Source organism: Malus sylvestris, chromosome 15 (genome assembly GCF_916048215.2).
Source record: "Malus sylvestris chromosome 15, drMalSylv7.2, whole genome shotgun sequence".
In the NCBI taxonomy this organism is placed as follows: domain Eukaryota; kingdom Viridiplantae; phylum Streptophyta; class Magnoliopsida; order Rosales; family Rosaceae; genus Malus; species Malus sylvestris.
Genome location: NC_062274.1, coordinates 21,687,332 through 21,710,759, shown reverse-complemented (window position 1 = coordinate 21,710,759; position 23,428 = coordinate 21,687,332). Strand labels below are relative to the sequence as shown.

Here is a 23,428-nt window from a genome sequence, read left to right as displayed (position 1 = left end):
TATAGTTAAAAGAGAGAAGAGGATGTTCTTTTATGCGTGTATTCCATTTGTTTTTCCCTTATGGAGTAGGCAAAATCAAAAGCAAGAGGAAGCTTCTATCTGAAGTACCTTAACGAAAAGAGCCCCAAAGTACGCACAACCATATCTCTGATGCCAAAGAAATGCTAAGGGACGCTTAAAAGTAAGCTCTCAAATATTGATATATTCCCCATTCATATGTATATAAATGAATTAGATTCTGATGCACCATGGGCCCTTAGGATTAGTAGGCAGCACCCTACATAGCTGTAAGCAACTCCTGGAGAATGACATCTGACCCAACAGAAGAATTGCTTAGCAGCAGCGAAGCATTTGCATTGCCCAGATGGCACCTTGCAAAGAGATTTTACATGGATGACGAAGACGAGATGCATCGAGAGATGGTTTAGTACCACAGTGCATTGTCACATGGTATTATTAATTTACGTATTATAATATGAGTAGATAAATAGATCATAATTAATATGTCATGAACTTAAAATATAATATCATCTCATTAAAATACACATGGATTGATAATAGTATATGACCATCCATTAGTTGAATTCATAGAGAACTTATAACTTCTCGTGCACTCCGTATGTCATGTTGCAAGTAATTAACCCAAGTTAATCATGAATTGCCACGTAATTGATAAAATGGAACATAACAGTACGACGAAAACCGTGACATTCCAAGTACAGACGAGTTTTCCTCACCACAAGACTCTTTAGTGATACCAGATTCTTTAAGCAATAGCCTATACCTTTCGCTTGACGGAAAAGCTTGGCACTGCATTTAGGGTTTTGGCTGGTGCACATAAAAAAACGGAAAATACATCCTTTATCCATTTTACAAAGCTGAGGTTTCTGAAAGTTGAAATTAGCAATCCCAGCCTTGAAGTCAGTCAAAGCCAATCCGAGTCCCTTTCAGAATTTTGCGTATAAGATTTAATGTCCAGCACAATTCCTACCTAATCATTTGATCAAGCCAGAAGCTCCTTAACAAACTTGAAAATAAAAATGCAAATCTTTTGCCTCAACACATTCATATAAATATTTGGCATTTTGTCTTCATGCCTCATTGCCTCTTCACATAAACCATTAAGGAGTTGTGATCAAAAGAGAGAATCGAAATGGCTAGCAGCTGCCTCCGGAACAGATTTTTGTGTGCGTTCGTGTTTGTTTTCTGCGGATTTCTTGGTTTAATCACTTCTCCAGCTGAAGCTGCTATAAAGAAATACCAGTTTGATGTGAGTTGTTTCCATGCAATAAAAAGTAGTACTTCGTGCATGGTTTTCGATTCGATAACATCCTCCTCTGTGTGCTTTTACAGGTTCAAGTAAAGAATGTGAGCAGATTGTGCCATGCAAAACCGATTGTTACTGTAAATGGAAGGTTTCCAGGGCCTACGATCTATGTCCGGGAAGGTGATAGACTTCAAATCCATGTTACAAACCATGCTCAATACAACATGTCAATTCACTGGTAAGAATTTAACTAAACCAACCAGCCTTTCTTATAACAACCCTTCGTAGCGAAAGTGCTAATTACCGGTTCCCCAAGAAAAATATGTTAGTTTAGCAGAAACATGTAGAGGGTTGAATTTGATCCTTTCTTTACAGGCATGGATTGAAGCAGTACCGAAATGGTTGGGCAGATGGACCGGCTTATGTGACGCAATGTCCAATCCAGACCGGAAGTAGCTACACTTACGGCTTCAATGTGACAGGGCAAAGAGGAACTTTGTGGTGGCATGCACATATTCTTTGGCTAAGGGCTACTGTCTATGGAGCAATTGTGATCGTGCCTAAACAAGGAACTCCATTCCCATTCCCACAGCCGTATAGGGAAACTGAGATTATACTTGGAGAATGGTGGAATGTGGATGTGGAAACCTTTGTCAACAAAGCAAACAGCCTGGGATTGCCACCAAACTCCTCAGATGCTCACACCATCAATGGCAAGCCAGGGCCATTGTTTCCTTGCTCCGAGAAACGTAAGCAAGCCTACTTTCAAATACGTTAGATGGAATCAGAGGTGAAAAGTATAAGTGAAGTTTCCTCAGCGCGTCCTATCTTTAAGAAAGATAGAACGTCAGACTGCTAAAGGAAACCTTAAAGCCAAAATGTTTTAACTCCAAACCCCGAAATGAATTTCTTTAAACACAAGCAACAAATTGAGCTTGAACATAAGCACAACTCCAAAAGTTCTAATTCCAATTTTGTTCTATTTTATTTGGTTTTAGATACTTTTACAATGGTGGTTGAGCAAGGGAAGACCTATCTCCTTCGAATCATCAACGCCGCTCTCAACGACGAACTTTTCTTCGGCATTGCTGGACACAACCTGACAGTGGTGGAGGTTGATGCAGTTTATACCAAACCCTTCACTACTCAAGCCATACTAATTGCACCAGGCCAGACCACAAACGTTTTGGTCAAAGCCAATCAAGCTTCAGGCAGATACTTCATGGCTGCTAGGCCTTTCATGGATGCTCCAGTTCCCGTAGACAACAAGATAGCCACTGGAATTCTCCAATACAGAGGAATTCCGAACACCGTCCTGCCAAGCCTTCCTCAATTGCCTAACCCTAACGACACGTCATTCGCTTTAAGATACAACAATAATCTCAGGAGCCTAAACGCTCCAAACTTTCCGGCCAATGTGCCTCTCAAAGTCGACCGGAAACTCTTCTACACCATTGGTTTCGGGAAAGAATCATGCCCTAGTTGCCTCAACGGAACAAGATTTGTTGCTTCTTTGAACAACATCTCTTTCGAGATGCCGCAGGTGGGGCTTCTGCAAGCACATTACTTTAATCTCAAAGGCGTGTTCAAAACCGACTTCCCCGATAGGCCATCAACTCCTTTCAACTACACTGGTGCACCACTCACCTCCAGTCTTGGCACATCAACTGGAACTAGGCTGAGCAAGATTGCTTTCAATTCGACAGTTGAGCTGGTTTTACAAGACACGAATCTCCTAACCGTGGAATCGCATCCGTTCCATCTCCACGGATACAACTTCTTTGTTGTGGGAACTGGGATTGGGAATTTTGATCCTGCCAAGGACCCTGCTAAGTATAACTTGGTTGATCCTGTTGAGAGAAATACAGTTGGAGTCCCCACAGGCGGTTGGACTGCCATTCGGTTTAGAGCTGATAATCCAGGTACGATGATCACCTTAATTTACATGTACCACATTTACTGACCACGTATACAATGAGAGACTTATCGGTTATTTACTTACTATAACCCTTTGCTTCTTGTTTGAATGTCTAGGCGTTTGGTTCATGCACTGTCATTTGGAGCTTCATACTGGCTGGGGACTGAAAACAGCATTCGTCGTAGAAGATGGACCAGGATCGGATCAATCTGTTCTGCCTCCGCCTAAGGATCTTCCGCCTTGCTGATGATGCACGGAACGGTTCATATCAATCTGGTGACATTGGAGTGCCACCTACTTGCGCTTCTTGCAAAAAGTTGCAGAAGGTTTCTTGAGGGTTTACAAACAATAACCTATCTACAAAAATCACTTTGTGTGAAACTGTAAATGTAACAAATTATACCATACTAGGTAAATATTGTGTTCTTTCACTGTAATTCTTCTAAATCATACAGGAATCATTTTATACAACCATATCTTTACATTGTCACAACACAGATATTTGCAGAAAACAAAACAAAAATCTCATGGTCCATCGAATCAAGAAATCTAGAGACGCAGGCGTAAGAAGCAACATTCTAAAGAACCAAAGGATCGAAGTTGAAAGATACGCATTCACCAACCATTGTGACAAAGGAAAACAACATAAAATGTTAAGTTCTACATTATTCGTGAAGTGGAAACCCACGATCTCTCTACTATAGAACGTAGTATTCGACAATCTACATTTTTGTTTCTCTTTGATCTGAATACATTGGAGCGTAGAAGCCATAAAACGGACAATAACTAAGCAAAACCACAGAACAAAACGCAATTACAATCGTTATGTCATGCACATCACTCCGCAATCAGGACAAGATTATGATCAAATCCAGACACAGCTTGTAAAACTTGACAACCCTCTACAGAGTCGAGCAAAATCGGTTCTGCTTCATCACAGGAGCTTCCTAACCCTAATCTTCCATTCTTACCACAACCCCAAACCCACACTTCTCCCTTGGATGTGAGAGCAATGGAATGCACACGCCCTCCTGACACTGAGACAGGAATTTCCCCTTCCAACCCTTCAACCACCAATGGAATATTCTCCGATCCACCTCTTCCAAGCTGAGAACTTTGATTCCACCCCCATGTAACAATGTCTTCGGCTCCTTTTATAACATTCGACGATGGAACCTGGCAAATTGCCAAAGAATGGCCAAGCCCTGATGCTATAGACGTGGGACGGAAGCTTATGTCAACAGGGAACAATCCCAAATCCTGTTTTTCTCTGCCCAACTGACCATATACGTTGCTCCCACAACTTAGTAGTGTTCCATCACCTGAAACAAGCATCCGCACATGAATATTTATATGTACGTTGTTCCAGAATATAATATATATTTCTGTGCAAGCATATCAATGCACACAACACTACCTACCGCAAAGAATTAATGAATGATCAAAACCACATGAAATGTCTACAACTTCAACAGAATGTAGTTCTCTCACTAAACTAGGTTCCCAAACTATCGGCATGTCATTCTCCTTAGCCATTCCTTCTAAAACCAGCTTCTCCGCAGCTTCCACAGTTGAACTTGATGGTTCCTTATTACTCAAACCTGCCCTTGATTCCAGTAGAGACGGCTCCAAGGATTCTGTAATGCTTCCTAACCTACCATCGGCTGAATAACCCCAACCAAACAATTTTCCATCCTCACTCAGTGCAAGAGCATGCCCCCAACCAAATGATACCTGCCAAATAACATGTGTGCCCCAGAAACTTCCTTCTTATTAAGTAAACAAGTATCCTAGACAAAGCATTTATTTTCTATTTTCTACCGCGTATAACAAATTCATACCTTAAGCTTTAAACCGCACCTTAATTATTTTCTCTCCTGATAGTGCTTCAACTCTGGAAGGTACCATGGCCCCGGTGACTTGATTTCCAAGACCAAGCTGGCCACGCTTCGACTTTCCCCAAACCCACAAAGAACCATCATCTCCAATGGCTGCAGAAACAACACCGGACGCAAATGTAGCACAAACGTTTACTTGATCCAACCCAGTTACTCTCTTTGGTTCATTCCATGAATCTCTGCCACCAACAACAAAACCTTATTATGCAGTAACTTACAATTCCATAATTCAAAGTAAAATGTGGTAGCAACCAGTCGAATGAAAATTCTCAGAAATCCAATGAAGATTCATTAGTTAGATAACTACCAACAACTCAATTCAAAAGAGGGGTCTCATGAGGAACAACAAAAAAAGTACTTTCATTTCATGTTTTTTTTTTTTTTTTTTTTTTTTTTTTTTTTTTTTTTTTAACAAGCACTTCCATTTCATGGTTAATCACTTTATCTTGACCTACAACAAAAAAAAGCACTCTCATGGTTAGTCACTTAATCTTGATCATCAACAGAAAAAAAAAAGAGAGCACTTTCATGATGAATCACATAATCTTGACCAACAAAAAAAAAAAAAAAAAAAAAGTACTTCCATGATAAATCACATAATCTTGACCAACAACAAAACAAGAAAGCACTTTCATGGTTAATCACATAATCTTGACCAACAACCAAAAAAAAAAGCACTTTCATAGTTAATCTTCACCAATTGATGCAAAACCATAAGAAATAAACTCATCTTCTTTCTTTTATCACTTAGGGCCTTCGAAAAATGGTTAAAAGGGTAAGCTTATGTTGAATCTTAGAGCTCAGTTAAGCTGAAAAGCTGAAGGCTTTTACCTGGGAGAAGGCAGTCCGCGGCCGAGCTGGGCTTCAAGGTCTCGGCCCCAAGCCCAGAGCTGCCCTTGGGAAGTGACAGCGAGGGAGTGGTAGTGCCCAGCGGCGACGCTGGTGATATCAGGAGGCAGAGAAGGGACCCGGATGGGTTCGTAAGCGTCGACGCCGAGTCCCATGAGGGAAGTCGGCAGGCCCAGAGCACCGTGGTTTCCGTCGCCAAAGCTCATGACTGCGGCGGTTCCGCTGCTCATGCATCTCTGCAGCTTTTGAATGATCGCGTTAACCGCACGAGGCCCCTTCACCAGGGATCCCAGTCCTCCTTTCATCGGAGAATTCAAAGTTCATTTCACGAACTCGCCTAGCTGCTGATTTTGATCTGCGGTTCTGTTGGGGCCAAAGTTGGGCTGTTGCTGCCGTGATACTTGTTCTCCATGGCCCATGGGCCTTGTAACATTGAACAGCGGACTCGGGACGTCATTTGGGGTTGGTTCGACCTTTTTTTTTTTTGAAATAGAAGGAGAGAGGAAGAGAGTGATAGAAATTTTGTGGGTGTGGAAAGTTTTTTTTTTTTTTTTAATTTATTTTTTAATTAGAAATATGTTATGATTACATGTAGGTGAGGCTTTGAAGAAAAAAAAGTAAAATTTGGTTGTGTGAAATTACATATGTGCCCCATATTTCTTATTCATGTTTTGTTTTAATTAGAGGGTTAAACTGATAATTTTATATTGGTTGACAATGAGTGTTTTATTAATTAATAGAGATTTTTTATTAACGACGTGAGTGATTCGAACTTAAAATCTCTTTCAATAGTAAAAACTAGCATATGGGCACACACAAAGTGTGTGAGAAAATTTATTTATTTTTATTTATTTTTAAATATAAATAGAGAGGAAGAGACTGATAGAGAATGTGGAAGTGAAAAGTTTTTTTTAATTTTTCTTAATTTTTAATTTTTAATTAGAAATATGTTATGATTGCATGTAGGTGAGGCTTTGAAAAAAAAAACAAAATTTGGTTGTGTAAAATTATATTTCTGTCTCATATTTCTTATTTTAATTAGAGGGTTAAACTGGTAATTTCATAGGATTTTGGTTGACAATGAGTGTTTTATTAATTAGTAGAGATTACAGTATTATTAAATTAATAGTTAACTTCTATTGTTTAATTGCAATATAAATTTTTTGTTGATGTATACATGAAGATAATTACTAAGAGCAACTCCACCCATGGAGCCTTCCCCCCTGGTAATCCACTATTGAATCCACCATTTTGAACAGTAACTGCCTTTAATGAATAGTAACTGCCATTAATGAACAGTAATTGTCATTTGTATCTCCACCCTTGGAGCCCTCCCCTTGGCAATAGGCAATAAAATATTAGTTTTTTTTTTGTTTAAATAATACAAAATAAAATTATTTGTAATTTCGGATAAGATTTTTTAAATCGTTTTCATTGCGCCACGTGTCATTTTATAAAAAAAACAATTATTTAGCGATGGATTTCGATAAGATTTTTATCCAATGTCATCGTGCCACGTGTCGTTATCTTTTGAGAATCTTTGACAATAGATTTCGATCATATTTTAACTCGTTCAAAATTGCGCCACGTGTCATTATCCGAAAAGATAATTATTGGATATCGATTTTGATAAGATTTTTATCCAATACGATCGTACCACGTGTCATTATCTTTTCAGAATCTTTGAGGATAGATTTCGATCAGATTTTTAACGAATGACGGCATGCCACGTGGCCTTATCTACAATTCAATCCTTTCTGAATCGTCCATATAATCCACCATCCATCCTCATAAATCTCACACCAATTTTCTCAACATCTCTATCTCATTATTCATAGTTTCTGCTTCTTCTTCACCATCCATCATTACAATGTATTCTTCTTCATCAAGGATGATGTGGGAAATTGATCAGCAAGAGGAAGAATTGTTTAACCAATCTGAAGGAATGTTCAACCTTCAGATAGCCGAAAATGAGATGAAAGAGGATGAGGAGTGTAGAATGAGAGATGACGAAACAAGAATGGCCAGAGCCTCACATTGCCATCGAGTCATCCAGACTGTTGCTCAGATATGCAGGCCCAACCGTTCAAGAAACCTTGATAGAAGCAGGCAACAACGGGGTGAAGAGCTGATGGACGATTACTTTGTCCATAACAGTGCATTTCCTGATACGTACTTCAGACGCCGTTTTAGAATGGAACGACATTTGTTCAACAGAATCATGACTGATGTTTGCAACCATGATTCTTACTTTATGCAAAAGAAGGATGCTTGTGGTGTTATGGGTCTCTTGCCTAAGCAAAAAATCACTGCAACGTTGCGGATGCTTGCGTATGGAGCATCTGCAGACCAAGTGGATGAGATAACGAGGATGGGGAAATCAACCATTCTTGAGGCCCTAATGAGGTTTTGCGGAGCAGTTGAATCTTTGTACACCGCAGAGTACCTCCGAAAACCTACTCGCATGGACTTGCAAAGGCTTCTGAAGAAGGGTGAGATGCGAGGTTTTCCTGGGATGATAGGAAGCATCGATTGTATGCACTGGACGTGGAAAAATTGTCCAAGTGCATGGCAAGACGCATATGGGGACAAAAAATGAGCAAAATCTATCATTTTGGAGGCAGTGGCATCTTTTGATACATGGATATGGCACGCCTTTTTCGAGGTTCCGGGGGCTCAAAATGATCTCAACATCTTTGCCCAATCCCCAGTGTTCAACGATGTTCTGCAAGGAAAGGCACCAAAAGTCATCTACGTCATCAACAAACGTAGGTACGACGGGCCATACTACCTAGCTGACGGCATTTACCCACGGTGGGAAACATTTGTCAAAACAGTGCCACGTCCGCGAAGTGTAAAGGAAAAATACTTTGCAAGCTGTTAAGAGGGGTGCAGGAAGGATGTGGAGCGTTGTTTTGGTATCCTTCAAGCTCGTTGGGCGATCGTCAGGAGTGCTGCCAGAATGTTCGATGTAGAGTCACTTCGATCCATCATGATGACGTGCGTCATTCTTTACAACATGATTGTGGAAGATGAGTTCGATTATGATGCGGTTGATGAATATGAGCCTGAGCCAGACACGATGAACAATTCAAGAACGCGTATATATTGTGCGCATGATGCCACCGAAGAACCCGTGCAACACGAGCCATTAGAAAGGGATGGACGTTACAATGAAAGGCTCATTTAACGATATACTGCACTTCAAAGGTCATCTATGCACAATGATCGGCAAATTGACTTGATAGAGCACCAGTGGGCATTGAAACAAGTTGAAGATACTTAAGTTTATTTAGTATGTTTGTTTGTATTTGGTGTGTTTATGTAATTTTATTTGGTGTGTTTTTTGTAGTGAGTTTTTTATTATTTCGTATGTTTATGTAATTTTATTTGGTGTGAATTATTTGGTATGTTTATGTAATTTTATTTGGTGTGTTTTTTGTAGTGAGTTTTTTATTATTTCGTATGTTTATGTAATTTTATTTGGTGTGTTTATGTAATTCCAATTGGTGAGATTTTTAGTTTTATTTGGTGTGTTTTATAATTACATCATTATACGTGAACAATTTGATGAATAAAGATTCTATTATTAGGATAAATATATTACGAAATTAAATACATGTACTCTCACTTTAAATAAAGTACTAACTTCAATAAAATGGAAACAACATAAATAATAAATTACAACCCAAAGTGATTGGAAAACTATGGGCTCCGATTACAAAAGTACCCTATTCATCACCACTTAACCAATCTGTGGTGCTAGGATCATCTTGTCTTGTTGTACTAGGACCATCTTGTCTTGATCTCGCTTCTCTTGCACGCCTCCTTTGCACCACATCCGCTTTCTCCGACTGCCAAAAATATTTAGAATTTGGAGACATCCATTCTAAACGCGTGTTCATAATGTCACGATCTCATTGTGCAATTCTTCTTCTCTAAGCAACTCCCTTTCTTGCCTAAGTAGCTCTCTTTCCCTCTGTTCAGCTTGAAATGCTTGTTGAATAACTGTAGCTTTTGCCTCATCTTTAGCCTTTTCAGCCTCATATTTCGCCAATTCCCGTGCCAACGTCAATTCACCTTGACGAGCAAGTTCTTGCATGTACTTTTCATAATCATTCTTGGAAGCACTCATTTTCCTCTTTGAAACCTTCTTACCTAGAGGCCTAATTGGATAACGGGTCAACCCCGACGCTTGTTCAGGAATGAGCGTTTCAGGCACTTCTTCTCCATCTTCTTCATCAACATGGGAGCCATGATCGGGTGTAGAGTGTGGAGGGGTGTTGTGTACAAAGGTGCTGTGTAGAGAGGTGTTGTTCATGCATACTTCTGGACCAACAGGCACAACTTTGAATTTAGGACAATCTTTAACAATATTCCAACATTCCCACCAGTGGAATGATTTGTTTCTTGATTTGATTTTGGCAGCATACCATGTTTGTGCTTGAAGTTGCTACAAATGAATAATAATGAAATTATTAGGTAACAAATAAATAATACAAACAAATAATAATAATGAAATTATTAGGTAACAAATAAATAATACAAACAAATGAATAATAATGAAATTATTAGGTAACAAATAAATAATACAAACAAATAATAATAATGAAATTATTAGGTAACAAATAAATAATACAAACAAATAATTATAATATATTCTTACCTCATCCGCATAATTTGCCCCACTTCGAACATTACTACTCGCTTGTGTCAAGGCATCTCTCCACGTACTAAAGGAATGGCAAAGTATTTTCCAACGACTGGACATCGATTCTTTGGTTCTTTTCCCACCTATTTGCTCAAGAAAATTGGTATGAACTAAACTCCACATTTCTCGCAATTGCATCTCAGTACCCGTATGGGAATTATGAGTAACTTCAACCCAACTAGTGCACAATGCAACATCTTCAAGAAGCGACCAATTCGTACCTGCATCAATAGTCATTTTGTGGAAAAAAAATTGGATTGAAACTTTGAGAGAAATATAGGAATTTGATTGAAAGTAGTTGAGAAAATATGACATTGTGGTGTAAGGTAGATGGAGAAGATGTGGTATTTATAGAAAAGTAAAAACAATTTTTTACAAATTTTTTTTTCAGATTTTTTACAATTTTTTTGGATTTTTTACAATTTTTTTTTTAATTTTTATTCAAATAATTAATCTCTGCCGTTGGATTTTAAAAAATTTGAATTCCAACACTCTAGATTGTGCCACGTGTCATAACGGTAACTTTTCTTAATTTTAAAACTATTTTTTCTTTTTTATTTTATTTTATAAAACAGATTAATATCAACCGTTGATCTTAGATCGAACGGTTGATATAAAATCAGTTTTTATTTTATTTTTATTACCGTTGCAAATCGGACGGCTTGTATTAAAGAGCCGTTGGGATTGAAAGGACCGTGGGAAGCCACGTGGCTTCCCAACAGTAACTGGGCGCGCGGGCCGCTTGCCTGAAATCCTGTCGGGCGACGCGCCCCCACTCGCGAATGAGGGGCACGTGCCTGACACAAAAAAAATTAAAAAAAAAACCCAGACCCAGGCCTAACGTCACGGGCCTCGGGCCACAGGCCTATCAATGGCCCACCCCCCTGCCCTCGGGCTCCCACCCTCACTCGGGCTCCCACCCTCACTCGGGCTCTCCATGGCTAGAGAAGAACCAACCGGCCCTCGGGCCCTTTCCTGCAGCCCGTCCCCCCAGTGATTAGCAAGGCTGGACTTGCTCTAAGGGAAAATGATTTTACACGCTCCATTTTATGCACACTCATGTTTATATACGGTTTTTAGATCAAAAAAGGCAAGAGAGCATCCAAGTAAAAAATAACACATGTGCAAGAAGAAAAGAGAAGAGAAGTATGCAGAAATTAGTTCCTTTGCACCCTCGTGTTGTTTACTAGTTTTGCCTAAATCAATGATGTGTGAGAATGAATGACTCCGTACATGAAACAGAACGGGGTAAAATGATACTTGATCCGAATTTCTATTGTTTGATTGCTGGGCTTGGCGGGTGGTAGCACACCTAATAGGCACAGAAGAAGATTTGAGCATATGGAGTGGAACCACACACTGCCACAAAACAACCCGCTCGACGAAGAAGATGGCGATGGCGACAGTTTCTATGCTCGTTTCACTCCCCACCCTCACTTCTCCGAACCCCCGCCGAGTCAACCGGTGAGTTCATTTCTCTTTCTCTGTCTCTTTCTTTCAACTCGGTCATTCATCAGCTCGCCTCCCTGTAAAATTCATGTCACACAAACACCAGGTTTTGGCAAACAATGAAGAAACCAAAAGAAACAGAAGAATGATTTTACTGAATAATCCTCTTCTCATTTACTGACTTACTTAATTACATTTACATTGGGGGTATATATATATAGGCAAGGCCATGTACAAAGACTTCCTCTAACATCATGTAACAAATTATAACAACCTAACCAAAACTATACAGTTGTAACAAGAATAATTGGTTGCCTAAAACTATATGAACTGTCATGACTTGGCATCCTTATCTTTACACCCCCTCAAGCTGAGCTTGGAAAGACTTGGAGTTCCAAGAGAAAGCTTGGATTGAAGAAAGAGAAACTGATTCTTAGACAAAGATTTAGTGTGAATATCGGCTATCTGATCCTGGCTGCAAACATACTGAACTTTAACCATATTGGCAAGAACTAGCTCCCGTATATAGTGGTAATCAATTTCCACATGTTTGGTTCGCACATGGAAAACAGGGTTTGAAGCAAGAGAGATGGCAGAAATGTTATCACACCAAATGGTAGGTTTATCAGAGAAGGAGAAACCAAAATCTCTGAAAACTTTACAGATCCATGTAACTTCAGCTGCAGTATGAGCCAAGGATCGATATTCAGCCTCAGTAGAAGAACGAGCTACTGTAGGCTGCTTTTTAGCACTCCAGCTGACTAAGTTGGAGCCAAGAAACACACAAAATCCACTCGTGGATCGCCGATCAAAAGTGCAGCGAGCCCAGTCTGCATCAGAGTAGGCTGATAAAGTGAGAGGACCTTTATGAAACCATATACCATGTGAGGATGTACCTTTGAGAAATATGAGTATTCTTTTGGCGGCTTGCAAATGTAAATCAGTGGGACTATGCATGAATTGGCATACCTGATTAACTGCAAAGGAGATATCAGGGCGAGTCCAAGTTAAATACTGTAGACCTCCCACAATAGACCGATACTCAGTTGGATTTTCCAAAGGTGTACCACTGTGATCCAGTTTGGCAGTGCCAAGAGGAGTAGAGCAAGGCTTAGCACCCTCCATTTTGACCCTTTGTAACAAGTCCATCAGATAGTTACCCTGATGGAGAAATAAGCTGTCTTTGGTGCGATGAACTTCAAGGCCCAAGAAATAATGTAAGGGACCTAAGTCCTTTACAGGGAACAAAGAACTCAGTTTCTGGATGAAAAGATTGCACACTGAGGAATCGGGACCACTGACCAAGATGTCATCGACATAGACAAGGACAATGACAAGAACGGGAACCTTGAGAACAAAGAGAGATGCATCAGATGATGATTGAGTGAAACCAAGAGACTTGAGAGCTTGAAACAACTTGTCAAACCATGCTCTGGGAGCCTGTTTGAGGCCATACAAGGACTTCTTGAGTTGACACACATGATTTGGAAAATTTGGATCACTGAAGGAAAGCGTTTCTAATATCAAGTTGATGCAGAAACCAGTTGAAGTGGACAACAAAAGTTAACAAAATTCTGATAGTAACAGGTTTTGCCACAGGACTAAAGGTTTCTTGATAGTCCAAACCTTCTTTTTGATGAAAACCCTTGGCAACAAGCCGGGCTTTATACCTGTCAATAGTTCCATCAGGCTTCTTCTTGATTCTAAACACCCACTTACAACCGACAACATTCTGGAAGGAAGAAGAAGGAACCAAAATCCAGGTTCTAGTTGATTGGAGGGCATTGAATTCAGCCTGCATGGCTGCTCGCCACTCAACAAATTTAGAGGCCTGAGTGTAGGTTGTGGGAACATAATCAATGGAGGAGGATAAAGGGTGTTTGGTAGCGATGCAGGCTTTAGGCTTAAAAATGCCATTTTTGGATCGAGTAACCATAGGATGAATGTTTTGAACAGGTAAAGATGGAGAGGAGGGAGAAGGTAAAAGGCTGAAAGTAGGGGAGGAGACAGGGTCACTAGAGGTAGGAGTATGGGGAAGATGACTTATAGATTGAGAACTGGGTAAAACAGAGGGTGAGGTGGACAGGGGAAAATGTAGGTCAAAAGCAGGAGAAACAGGAAGGATAGAATGAGAAGGTGAAGCGAGCTTGGCAGTAAAAGGAAAAGACTTATCATCAAATAAGACATGCCGAGAGATGTATACCCTGTCAGTAGCCATGTCCAAACACCGATAACCCTTATGTTGTAAACTGTACCCAAGAAAAACACACTGCTTGCTTTTGCCATCTAGTTTAAAAGTGACATAAGGTTTTAACCAGGGGTAACAGCTGCACCCAAAAACCTTTAACCGAGTATAATCGGGGAAGGAATGAAATAGTAACTCCCATGGAGATTTCACAAGACCAGAAATGGGCAACCGATTAATCAAGTATATAGCAATGGATAGAGCTTCAACCCAATAGACTTGAGGAACATGAGATGCAACTAACAATGTGCTGGCTGTCTCTACAAGATGTCGATGCTTGCGTTCTACACAGTCATTCTGTTCAGGCGTATGTGGGCAACTGAACTGATGAGAAATGCCATGCAAATTAAGGTAAGACTGAAAAGAAGCACTAGTGAATTCACCCCCTGAATCAGAACGTATAGCCTTTATTTGATTTCCATCAGATTTTTCCACATAGTTCTTGAAAGTTACAAAGGTAGAATACACCTCAGATTTTCTTCTCAAAGGAAAGAACCAATTATATTTCGTGTAATCATCGACTAACAACAGATAATACTGAAAACCACTCACAGAAGTAACAGGGGCAGGTCCCCATACATCACAATGAAGCAAAGCTAGACTATGGGAAGTAGATGAACCAGCAGGGTGAAAGGGTAGTTTATGGTTTCTAGCTATAGCACAATCCGAGCAGAAGAAATCAACAGAGGATTTACCTTGCAGTGCAAGTTTATTACCAGAAAGTACTTTGCGAAAAATAGTAGAGGAGGGATGACCCAATCGACTATGCCAAGTCTTCACTGGAGCTTGAAAACTGACAAATGCTTATGGAGAACGGGAAGAAACAATAGCATTGGAAGTAGAGCTTTGCAAAGGATAGGAGCCATCTCTAACTGGTCCCCGCAAAAGCATCTTCCCCGTAGTCCGTGATGGCTGTTGCAAGCGGCCCCGCCAGCAAAGAGCTCGCCACTGCGGGGGTGAAATTTGCAGAGGGAGAAGAGAAATTGCCAAAGGTTGTTTTGACCAGCGCCGGCGGCAGGTACATTGTGTTGACTTCGTGGGTTGTGGTTGAATTTGCATTTGGAAACGGAAATTTGAATTTTTTATTGAAATTATTTTATGGGTTGATGAGTTTTGATGCTTGCAGTGAGGCAGATGCATATTTATATGGTCGTGTTATTACTTCATGGAAAGTCCCAAATGGGAGAGACCTCCTTTTTGTTCGACCTGATGCGGTGTTCAACAAGAAGAAACCAATCAGGTTGTTTTCGAATTCGTGGGTTCATTTTTCGGGTATTCGAACATAAATTGTTATTCGTGTCTGTTTAAATTTGAATCATTGAAGGCAATAAGCTTAAGTTCTTGATGTATCTGTTGGGTTTGAGCCACCTATTGACTTAGTTATGTTTAATACGATGAGAATATTGGAAATGATCATTCACAAGTTGCTTGGTTTAGTTTAGAAATATCAAATGTGGTTTCGTCTCGTTGTGTCTTGTATGTTTCAAAAGGGTCTGAAATTCCTTTGATTTGTTTGTTAAGCATGTGCCTTTGAATAATCATTTTTCCTGAAAGCTCGGAATTTTCCTCGAGATACTGACTATTCTCTCTTGGGATAGTGGAGGCGTTCCACATTGTTTTCCACAGTTTGGACCAGGCCCTATGCAGCAGGTACAATCCTCTAATTCTGTTTCTATACTATTGTCTTCATTCAGTCTTTAATGTTACAAGTTAAATTGATATTAGGGAGCTAGCAGATACTCCGTTCTGATGAGTGCCAGAGTTGGAAACCTAAACACTTAAAACCCGGGAGATGGCAGTTGATGGATATTTGTATATAGGCTACTAGGATTTGAAGTTAATGGTAGGTTGATTGATTTCTTGATAAATTTTACAAACCACATTGCCTGATGTGATATTGTAGTAGCAAGTCTAGTGACGTTGCTTCCATCAAAGATTCTCGTATGGAGATCCAGATCTTTGTTTTGGCTATACATGACTGCATTGTTCGGTTTTCGCTATTGTTCTGAGGCTTTCAATTAACAGCACGGATTTGCAAGAAATCTGGACTGGTCCGTCATTGATTCTGAAAATGTGCAAGGAGATCCTACCATAACTTTAGAACTAAAGGAAGGTGAATGCAGTCGCTCCATGTGGGATTTCAGCTTTCAAGCTTTGTACAAGGTCAGTTGCACATATCCCTCTATGAAAATGATAATTGTCTAGCTCCCTTGGCATGCACATCTACTACACAACAATACTATGTTACACCACATGTATAAAATGGTAGTTGTGGTCATAATTTTATTGACTCCATATGATATTGCATTTTCCATAACCTGGATTGGACAAAACTTCTAATGTGTTTCAATGGTTGCAGGTCACTTTGCAAACAAAGAGCCTTTCCACTGAACTTGTAATTAAAAATACAGACAGCAAACCATTTTCATACAGCACCGCATTGCATACATACTTCCGCATAAGTACAATTATTTTATGCTCAGGGGTTCAGTCATCATTCTGGCATAACTAAATTAGCAGTGTGGCGTAGAGGAATAATTTGAGGTGGAAATGATTCATCTATTCATATATTGCTTCTAATGACTTCAAAAGTCTGAAAATACTAGGATCCTCAGCAAAGATTATGAAATTGATACCATAAAATGGGCTTGTATAAATGATTGTATCAGTAACATTTAACCTTTATCATGCAGGCCGCTGTACAAGGGGCATCAGTTAACGGTTTGAAAGGATGCAAAACACTAAATAAAGATCCTGATCCCAAGAATCCACTGGAGGGGAAGGAAGAAAGGCGCGTATCATTTTCTTCACATGCTTTTATCACATGAAAAAAGTGAAATGAGTTCAATGCTTTCCTCAGTTTATTGGCTGGGTAAATAAGGTTTGATTAGGGCAGTCGGTTTTAATAAATAAAATGCTTTTGTCATAGCTTAGTCACTTTTCAGCACTAATTTTTGAAATCTTGCGGTACAGATTGCTAGGCATTTCTAATTGGTATCTTAATGACACAGGGATGTGATCACTTTTCCTGGATTCGTGGATTGCGTATACCTGGATGCCCCTAATGAGTTGCATCTTGATAATGGCTTAGGTGATGTAATATCTATCAAGAACACAAAGTAAGTCTAAATCTTAATTTGATTTGTTTGGTAAATTTTTTTCTCCGTTCCACTTGTTTGACTCCCCTATCCTTTTTCTCTAAGTAGTTGGACAGATGCTGTTTTGTGGAACCCATATCTGACAATGGAAGCATGCTACAAAGATTTTGTTTGTGTCGAAAATGCAAAGGTAATAACTTCCCTGTTGCTTTGATACTGACTGAACTTGATCAAAATTGAAATTGTCTATGGGATACTGCCTGCTAAAAATGCTGATGTATCCAAACAGGGAACTCGACATCTTAGCATTAATTGAAGAGTGCCTAGTCCCCGTTATTCAATTTTGTAAAAATAATGTATCATCTTTGCTTTCGAGTCTTCTATTGTTGTTACACAAAGCTATTAAGCTACAAAACAATCAAAGCTCATCAATAATGGATGATCGATCCTGTATATCCCCTCTCTCTCTCTAGAAAAATCTGGCATTGCACTACAAAAAAGTGCGAGATTGAGCATGATTTTCTTAAACAAATTCACTAGAATAAAGCAAAAACTGAATTAACCAATGTGAAAAAAAAATCAATAATTCAAATCTAGTTCTCATTAACATTTCTGTCGATTAACAGAACCACAAAACGCGTCAAGAAAAGTACTCTATGAGCTCAGAAAGCTCACTAAAGACATGCATTCGCAGGACTAAACCCTAAATTGTACCGACTCCGTTCTAATCATGAGGCGAACATCGAAATAATGCAAACCATAAGTATAATCAGTCCCACAGCCCACACCCAGTAAACCCACTTCTTCTTCTTCTTCATCTGGCTGGCATAATGAAGACTGTTTGTGCCTCCACTGATGCAATAACCGGCATTCGCCACATTCTCTTCGATATTTTCAATGTCTTCCCCTTGTGCCTCAACCAAAACAGCCATGTCGAGAAACACCTGATGAAGCTTAGTCAGACTTCCTTGGATATCAATCACCGCCTCGTGTCGGACCTTGTTCCCCATATCCAGTTCCGTCTTCCCTTCGAACAACTCAACTTTCAAGCTTCCAGAAATAATCTTTTCAATCATCTCATCGGATGGCAAATCACCCGTTGCGCTGTAGTACCTTCTCTTGAGATCTTCCTTATGATCCGAAACTATCTTCTCTCTCAGATATTGAAAATTGTCCATCAGATCCCTTAACTTGACTCTCAAGCCACCGGTGATGGACATTCTAGTCCGATCCGCAGTGCTTCCTTCCTTGTACACATTGGACATTTTTCTGTTGATCGCATTAGACTGATCAAGCACTTCGAGCCTCGCCTTGATAATCTTCGCTTTCCGAAGCACTGCAACCGTGTCAGACTCCATCCGGTCTCTAAGCCCGCGCAGAATATTGGCGCTGTGTGTGGACTTTGCCTCTTCGTTCAGGCAATGGAGATCGTGCAAGAGATTGGTGATCTCTTCCATGTCGGCCTTGATTGCTCCGACTTCTTGGAAGAACTGAGAGAGGTTTTCTTGGCTGGACGGGTTGAGTTTGCCTGCGCCTGTTTCGACATCAAGATCCGCTTCGAGGTCCTTCTGCGCCTGTTTCTTCAGTTCCACATAACTTAAGAACGATTTGGTCATCAAATCATTCATCTTTGCAAAGAATCTGCAAAAGACACCTGAAAAATGTCCAGAAAATTTAACATTCGCTTAGAAATCGAAGAAATGAAAACGAAAAATGAAAACCCAGTTGAAGAAATTGAAGAAAAGTTAACTGAAGTTTAATTTTATCCTCTCAAATTCAAGAATCGAATCTTCTTCTCAAGATTACAGTGCTTCTTCTTCTGTGTTACTCTGCTCCAAGAGATCTGAATTTCACAGAAAATTAACAAACTTCATCAGTGAGAACCGAAACCCATGAAGAAATCAGGAAAACAAACAAAACCCATTTGATTAAACTTTCAAATTTCCAAGATTAAGGCCTACCCAGAAAAAAGAATTGAAAAAGAGGAACGAAAAATTTACAGAAAGTGGGATTTCCGGGAAAAACCTAGAAGAAATAAGAGTGCTCTGTTTCGGTTTCTACCGCCGCAGAGTCGCCGACTATCTTTCTTGTCACCGTCACTGCGATTTTGACAGTGGGGGTTTCTGTTTTCCTTTTGTTTGGGGTTGGGGGGAGGGGATGAGTGAGAGGAGAACAGACAACTGAGACAAGAAGGAAGTCTTCCGATGAACGAGAGAGAGAGAGAGAGAGAGAGTGGAGGGATCGCAATGTAGCCGTTAATTTTTCCTTTACTATTCGAAAGGCGGTCGATGGCGACGCCGTTATTGATGTGTTAGTTAAACGGTTTTTATGATTTCTTTGGGATTTGGGAGAAAAACAGTTAATGATTTGATTTATTTATTTTTTTAACAAACCATATTATTTTACTAAAGAGGTGGGAGTGGCTAAGGGCTATTATCATTGATAGCCAAAATTTAATCCTTAATTTCAAAAATGTCAAATTTTTTTTTTTTTAAACTTTCAAATATACCAAAAATTTCACTTAAATAGATACGAACACCCTTATAATTTAATCTAATTACACCCAAAACCAAAATCCAAAGAGGAGGAGAAAACAATGGAGCCACACGCCAATTGCCAAGCAAACTTCCAAATTCAAAGGTTGTCTTCTCAAAATTACCATGGATACAATTTTATCAAGCGATGTTTTGCCCACATTTATTGAATCTTCAACTTCTCTCTCTCAAAATTCCTATTTATTTGCGTTATCACCCGAGATGGTAGTACGTGAGCGCGGTCAAGGCGCTAATCAGACAATTTATATGTATTTCAATGAGGGGCAAAATGGTAATATTGCACTCTCAGGAATTTGTTGCTTGCTTATCGAGACAATATTGAGCTGTCGATATCGCGAGCTGCAAACCATAATATCAATAACTTATTCGTTGAGGTCGTTAAGCAAGTGGACAAGTAGGTCCTTTTATGTTAGCATTTTAGTTATTTATTTATTTATTGTCGGAGTATGTTAGCATTTTTAGATACTACGTGCTTATTCTTGGAGTACGTGACGTTACGAATGTGTAGTGGAAAATTTTCTATTTTCAATTTTAATTTCAGTACAATTATTCTAACTTTACGTTATAATATATATATATATATATATCTATTTTGATGTGATATTATTATACATATATATATATATATATATATATATATTTGACTTTATGTTTTCATCAAAAGTAGTATATTTTAGTATGTACTCAAGAAGAAGGAAAGTTTGAGTTTGGAGGCATGAAAGAGGAATCATTGCAATCCGATCGTGACGGAATGACATTCTCTTTTATGCAACCGCTCTGGCTTGAATTATTCTTTATATATATATATATATGTATGTATTTTGACGTGATATTATTATACATATATAAATATTTTTGACTTTATGTTTTCATCAAAAGTAGTATATTTTAGTATGTACTCAAGAAGAAGGAAAGTTTGAGTTTGGAGGCATGAAAGAGGAATCATTGCAATCCGATCGTGACGGAATGACATTCTCTTTTATGCAACCGCTTTGGCTTGAATTATTCTTTATATATATTTCTTTTTATCTTTGAGTATTTCATGTATAGCAACTTATTTCAAATTTCGGGGACGAAATTGTTTTTAGGTGGGTAAATCGTGACAACCCGTCCCTACTTTTACAATTTTATTAATTTTAGAAGAGTGAATTGATGAAAATACCCTAGAGGCGAGATTATTGACTTTCATTGGCCATTAGTTCGTGACTCGTTTGAGCTATTACTTTACTGTATTCTCGAAGTACTTGACGGTACAAACGCATAGGCGCAAGCGGAATCAAAATTGGAGCTACGATGAAGATTTTGAGGAACTACGAATCCATGAAAAATTACTATTTTATATTTTATATATTTTTTGAAATTATTATATTATTATTTTAATATTTTCTTATTGGATATTTTGAATATTTATTAATTTATATTTGGCTCGTGGGACCCACACACCCCAAAAACTCCCCACTCTCTCCTTGCCACATTTGTTCTCTTACTCATTCTTTCTTGCTCTGCATAATGACACCATCACTGTTTATATTTTCTTCGGTGAGATCTTGAGTTCTGACGATGGTAAGTTCCGAAAACCACCCAAAACGTCTTGGATCATGTTTTAGTATATGTTCCTAACTTTCTTAAGGGTCTTAATGTGGGTTTTGGTATAAAACCGCTACAGGGAAGACATCCCAGATTTTCTCGGCGGCTTCAAGCCGTTTTCTGGTCAACTTCGGCCACGTTCAAGGAAACTAATGGTACATTTCAAATCCTTGTTCCTTGAGCTACATTTTGGTATACAGAATGATTAGTTTTTGTTAAAATTTGGTGATGATCGGAGCTTGGGAAGCTCCGACTTTCTTCTTCATAGAATTCGACCGACCTACGGCCTGAAACCCTATCGACCTTATCCGCAATCCAAAACTGGCCCAACCCAGTTGCTGGGCCCAATCGAATGACCTTTGGCCTATCAACCCAATCCAACCTATGTAGGCCAGGCCCAACTCAGCAACCCAAGGCCAGATTCGACCCGGACCCAATTCTAGTTTTCTACGTCTGCGCATGGGTGCACGTCATGGCCGACGAGCGGAGCACACACGCCTCTGTTGGAGGTACTGTGCTCTGCAACCACCCACGGCAGCGCCGACAACTTTTTCAGTGAAATAACTCGGCGCGCGATGGCACGTGGCCTTCCGGGCAGCCGCCTTATAGTGGCGCGTGGAGGAACCTGAGGTCTCTCCTTAGGTTTCTTGACGTGCTGAATCCAAATCCACCGACCGTTTTAAAATAGTTCATTTATTAGACGTACTTCGTATGAAAACGCGCAATTACGTTAATACGTTGTATTTAAGTAAATGATCTCATTTCTAAGTGAAACGCATCGCAAGGATCTTTGATGCCCATAAGAAGGGTTTTACTCGACGACATGATTTGTGAGTGGGTTTTTTCTTTTATATATATATATATATATATATATATATATATATATATATAGTGTGTGTGTGTGTGTGTGTGTGTGTATTGGTTAGTTTCCATATACATATATAATAATGAATTTTCTACGTGATTGCCATAATTAAATTAATGTTTATAAGAAATTTCTTGTTGTTGGGAAATTATGAAATTATCCTACAGGATGCACAGGTAAGCTTACTATAAAGGGATGCCTTAATTATATTTATGGTCATGAATGGTATTATATTGACTAGAATTGTTGAATTACTGTGGCATGATCATGTTTACATTATCTGCTCATCGTTGTTTCACCGATGTTAGTACTCGCCGGGGGCTAGGGCCAGTCTTTCACATGTATATGCATATCACACCATACGCTCACTTTGAATCCATTGTAGGTGCCAGTCCTGTCCTAGATTGCTATAGGCAATTAGGACTCGTATATGTTGCGCATAGCTCTAGTCTTCACGTGATTGTAGTACTATAGCGTAAATCATTATTACTCCCAGTCATGTTCATGTCAGAATATCTCTGCATGAACTCGTGTGTCAGCATATGTTAATGAGCACTCGATATGATACGTTTGTTTATGTGAGATTATGTGATTGTTGAACGTTATATGGTTATTTACGAAATATATTGTGACATATTGAATTCTTGAGATATTGTAGGCTACGGTAAGTACTTTCATACTATACGTAGTATGTATATTTTGGAAACTATACTTGTTTTAAGGTGAGGGGTTATTATGTTTTCGAAAAGATTTTTATAAAACTTTATTTTGAAGCCCACTCACCTTTGTTTTTCACCCCTCCAGGTATTAGTGGTAGAGCTTTTGTGTCGACGAGGATTTTTAGCAAAACATTGTTGTGGGTATACTTCTGACGGTATAATTCTCATCCTACTTTACTATACTTTACTTATGCTCTGACATCACGTGTGAAATGGGTTCATTCCTGCTCAAAAGCGCACTCTTATATTTAGGCACTTTTAGGTTTA

The 23,428-nt window shown here is 39.2% G+C and overlaps 4 protein-coding genes and 1 pseudogene across 7 annotated transcripts; 3 read left to right on the top strand and 2 right to left on the bottom strand.

The window, feature by feature from the left end:
• The first annotated feature begins 1,020 nt into the window (after positions 1-1,020).
• Positions 1,021-3,678, top strand: LOC126604798 (laccase-11-like). The gene is made up of 5 exons (XM_050272111.1): positions 1,021-1,270; positions 1,354-1,505; positions 1,643-2,016; positions 2,266-3,189; positions 3,302-3,678. Exons 1-5 carry the CDS (start codon positions 1,154-1,156, stop codon positions 3,430-3,432), a joined length of 1,698 nt encoding a protein of 565 aa, XP_050128068.1. The 5' UTR covers positions 1,021-1,153; the 3' UTR covers positions 3,433-3,678.
• Positions 3,679-3,810: 132 nt separating this feature from the next.
• LOC126604799 (ultraviolet-B receptor UVR8) lies at positions 3,811-6,285 on the bottom strand. Its single transcript, XM_050272112.1, has 4 exons — positions 5,915-6,285; positions 5,046-5,262; positions 4,607-4,919; positions 3,811-4,507 (listed from the first exon to the last, which is right to left on the bottom strand). The coding sequence occupies exons 1-4, from the start codon at positions 6,235-6,237 to the stop codon at positions 4,023-4,025; spliced, it is 1,338 nt and encodes a 445-aa protein (XP_050128069.1). The 5' UTR covers positions 6,238-6,285; the 3' UTR covers positions 3,811-4,022.
• A 1,886-nt stretch (positions 6,286-8,171) lies between these two features.
• LOC126602800 (uncharacterized) lies at positions 8,172-8,963 on the top strand (annotated as a pseudogene).
• A 6,218-nt stretch (positions 8,964-15,181) lies between these two features.
• LOC126604795 (putative glucose-6-phosphate 1-epimerase) lies at positions 15,182-17,664 on the top strand. The gene is made up of 8 exons (XM_050272107.1): positions 15,182-15,355; positions 15,464-15,577; positions 15,936-15,987; positions 16,363-16,500; positions 16,697-16,795; positions 17,031-17,128; positions 17,349-17,456; positions 17,544-17,664. The coding sequence occupies exons 1-8, from the start codon at positions 15,246-15,248 to the stop codon at positions 17,647-17,649; spliced, it is 825 nt and encodes a 274-aa protein (XP_050128064.1). The 5' UTR covers positions 15,182-15,245; the 3' UTR covers positions 17,650-17,664.
• A 354-nt stretch (positions 17,665-18,018) lies between these two features.
• On the bottom strand, positions 18,019-19,835 carry LOC126604793 (syntaxin-112-like). 4 transcript variants are annotated; one of them, XM_050272104.1, is made up of 3 exons: positions 19,461-19,835; positions 19,186-19,278; positions 18,019-19,089 (listed from the first exon to the last, which is right to left on the bottom strand). In XM_050272104.1, the coding sequence occupies exon 3, from the start codon at positions 19,061-19,063 to the stop codon at positions 18,164-18,166; it is 900 nt and encodes a 299-aa protein (XP_050128061.1). In that variant the 5' UTR covers positions 19,064-19,089; positions 19,186-19,278; positions 19,461-19,835; the 3' UTR covers positions 18,019-18,163. The 4 variants fall into 4 exon arrangements, with proteins under 4 accessions (XP_050128061.1, XP_050128063.1, XP_050128062.1 ...); XM_050272106.1 differs by having other exon boundaries at positions 19,242-19,278; XM_050272105.1 differs by having other exon boundaries at positions 18,019-19,278; positions 19,436-19,832.
• Positions 19,836-23,428: the final 3,593 nt, after the last annotated feature.

Coding starts and splice junctions, on each gene's coding strand:
- LOC126604798 (XM_050272111.1), top strand. CDS start 1,154: ATGGCTAGCAGCTGCCTCCGGAACAGATTTTTGTGTGCGTTCGTGTTT. Junction 1,271..1,353: donor TAAAGAAATACCAGTTTGAT/GTGAGTTGTTTC, acceptor GTGCTTTTACAG/GTTCAAGTAAAGAATGTGAG. Junction 2,017..2,265: donor GTTTCCTTGCTCCGAGAAAC/GTAAGCAAGCCT, acceptor ATTTGGTTTTAG/ATACTTTTACAATGGTGGTT.
- LOC126604799 (XM_050272112.1), bottom strand. CDS start 6,237: ATGAAAGGAGGACTGGGATCCCTGGTGAAGGGGCCTCGTGCGGTTAAC. Junction 5,263..5,914: donor CGCGGACTGCCTTCTCCCAG/GTAAAAGCCTTC, acceptor TGTTGGTGGCAG/AGATTCATGGAATGAACCAA. Junction 4,508..4,606: donor TCATTCATTAATTCTTTGCG/GTAGGTAGTGTT, acceptor TGCTTGTTTCAG/GTGATGGAACACTACTAAGT.
- LOC126604795 (XM_050272107.1), top strand. CDS start 15,246: ATGGCTGTTGCAAGCGGCCCCGCCAGCAAAGAGCTCGCCACTGCGGGG. Junction 15,988..16,362: donor GACCAGGCCCTATGCAGCAG/GTACAATCCTCT, acceptor TTCAATTAACAG/CACGGATTTGCAAGAAATCT. Junction 17,457..17,543: donor ATATCTATCAAGAACACAAA/GTAAGTCTAAAT, acceptor TTCTCTAAGTAG/TTGGACAGATGCTGTTTTGT.
- LOC126604793 (XM_050272104.1), bottom strand. CDS start 19,063: ATGAATGATTTGATGACCAAATCGTTCTTAAGTTATGTGGAACTGAAG.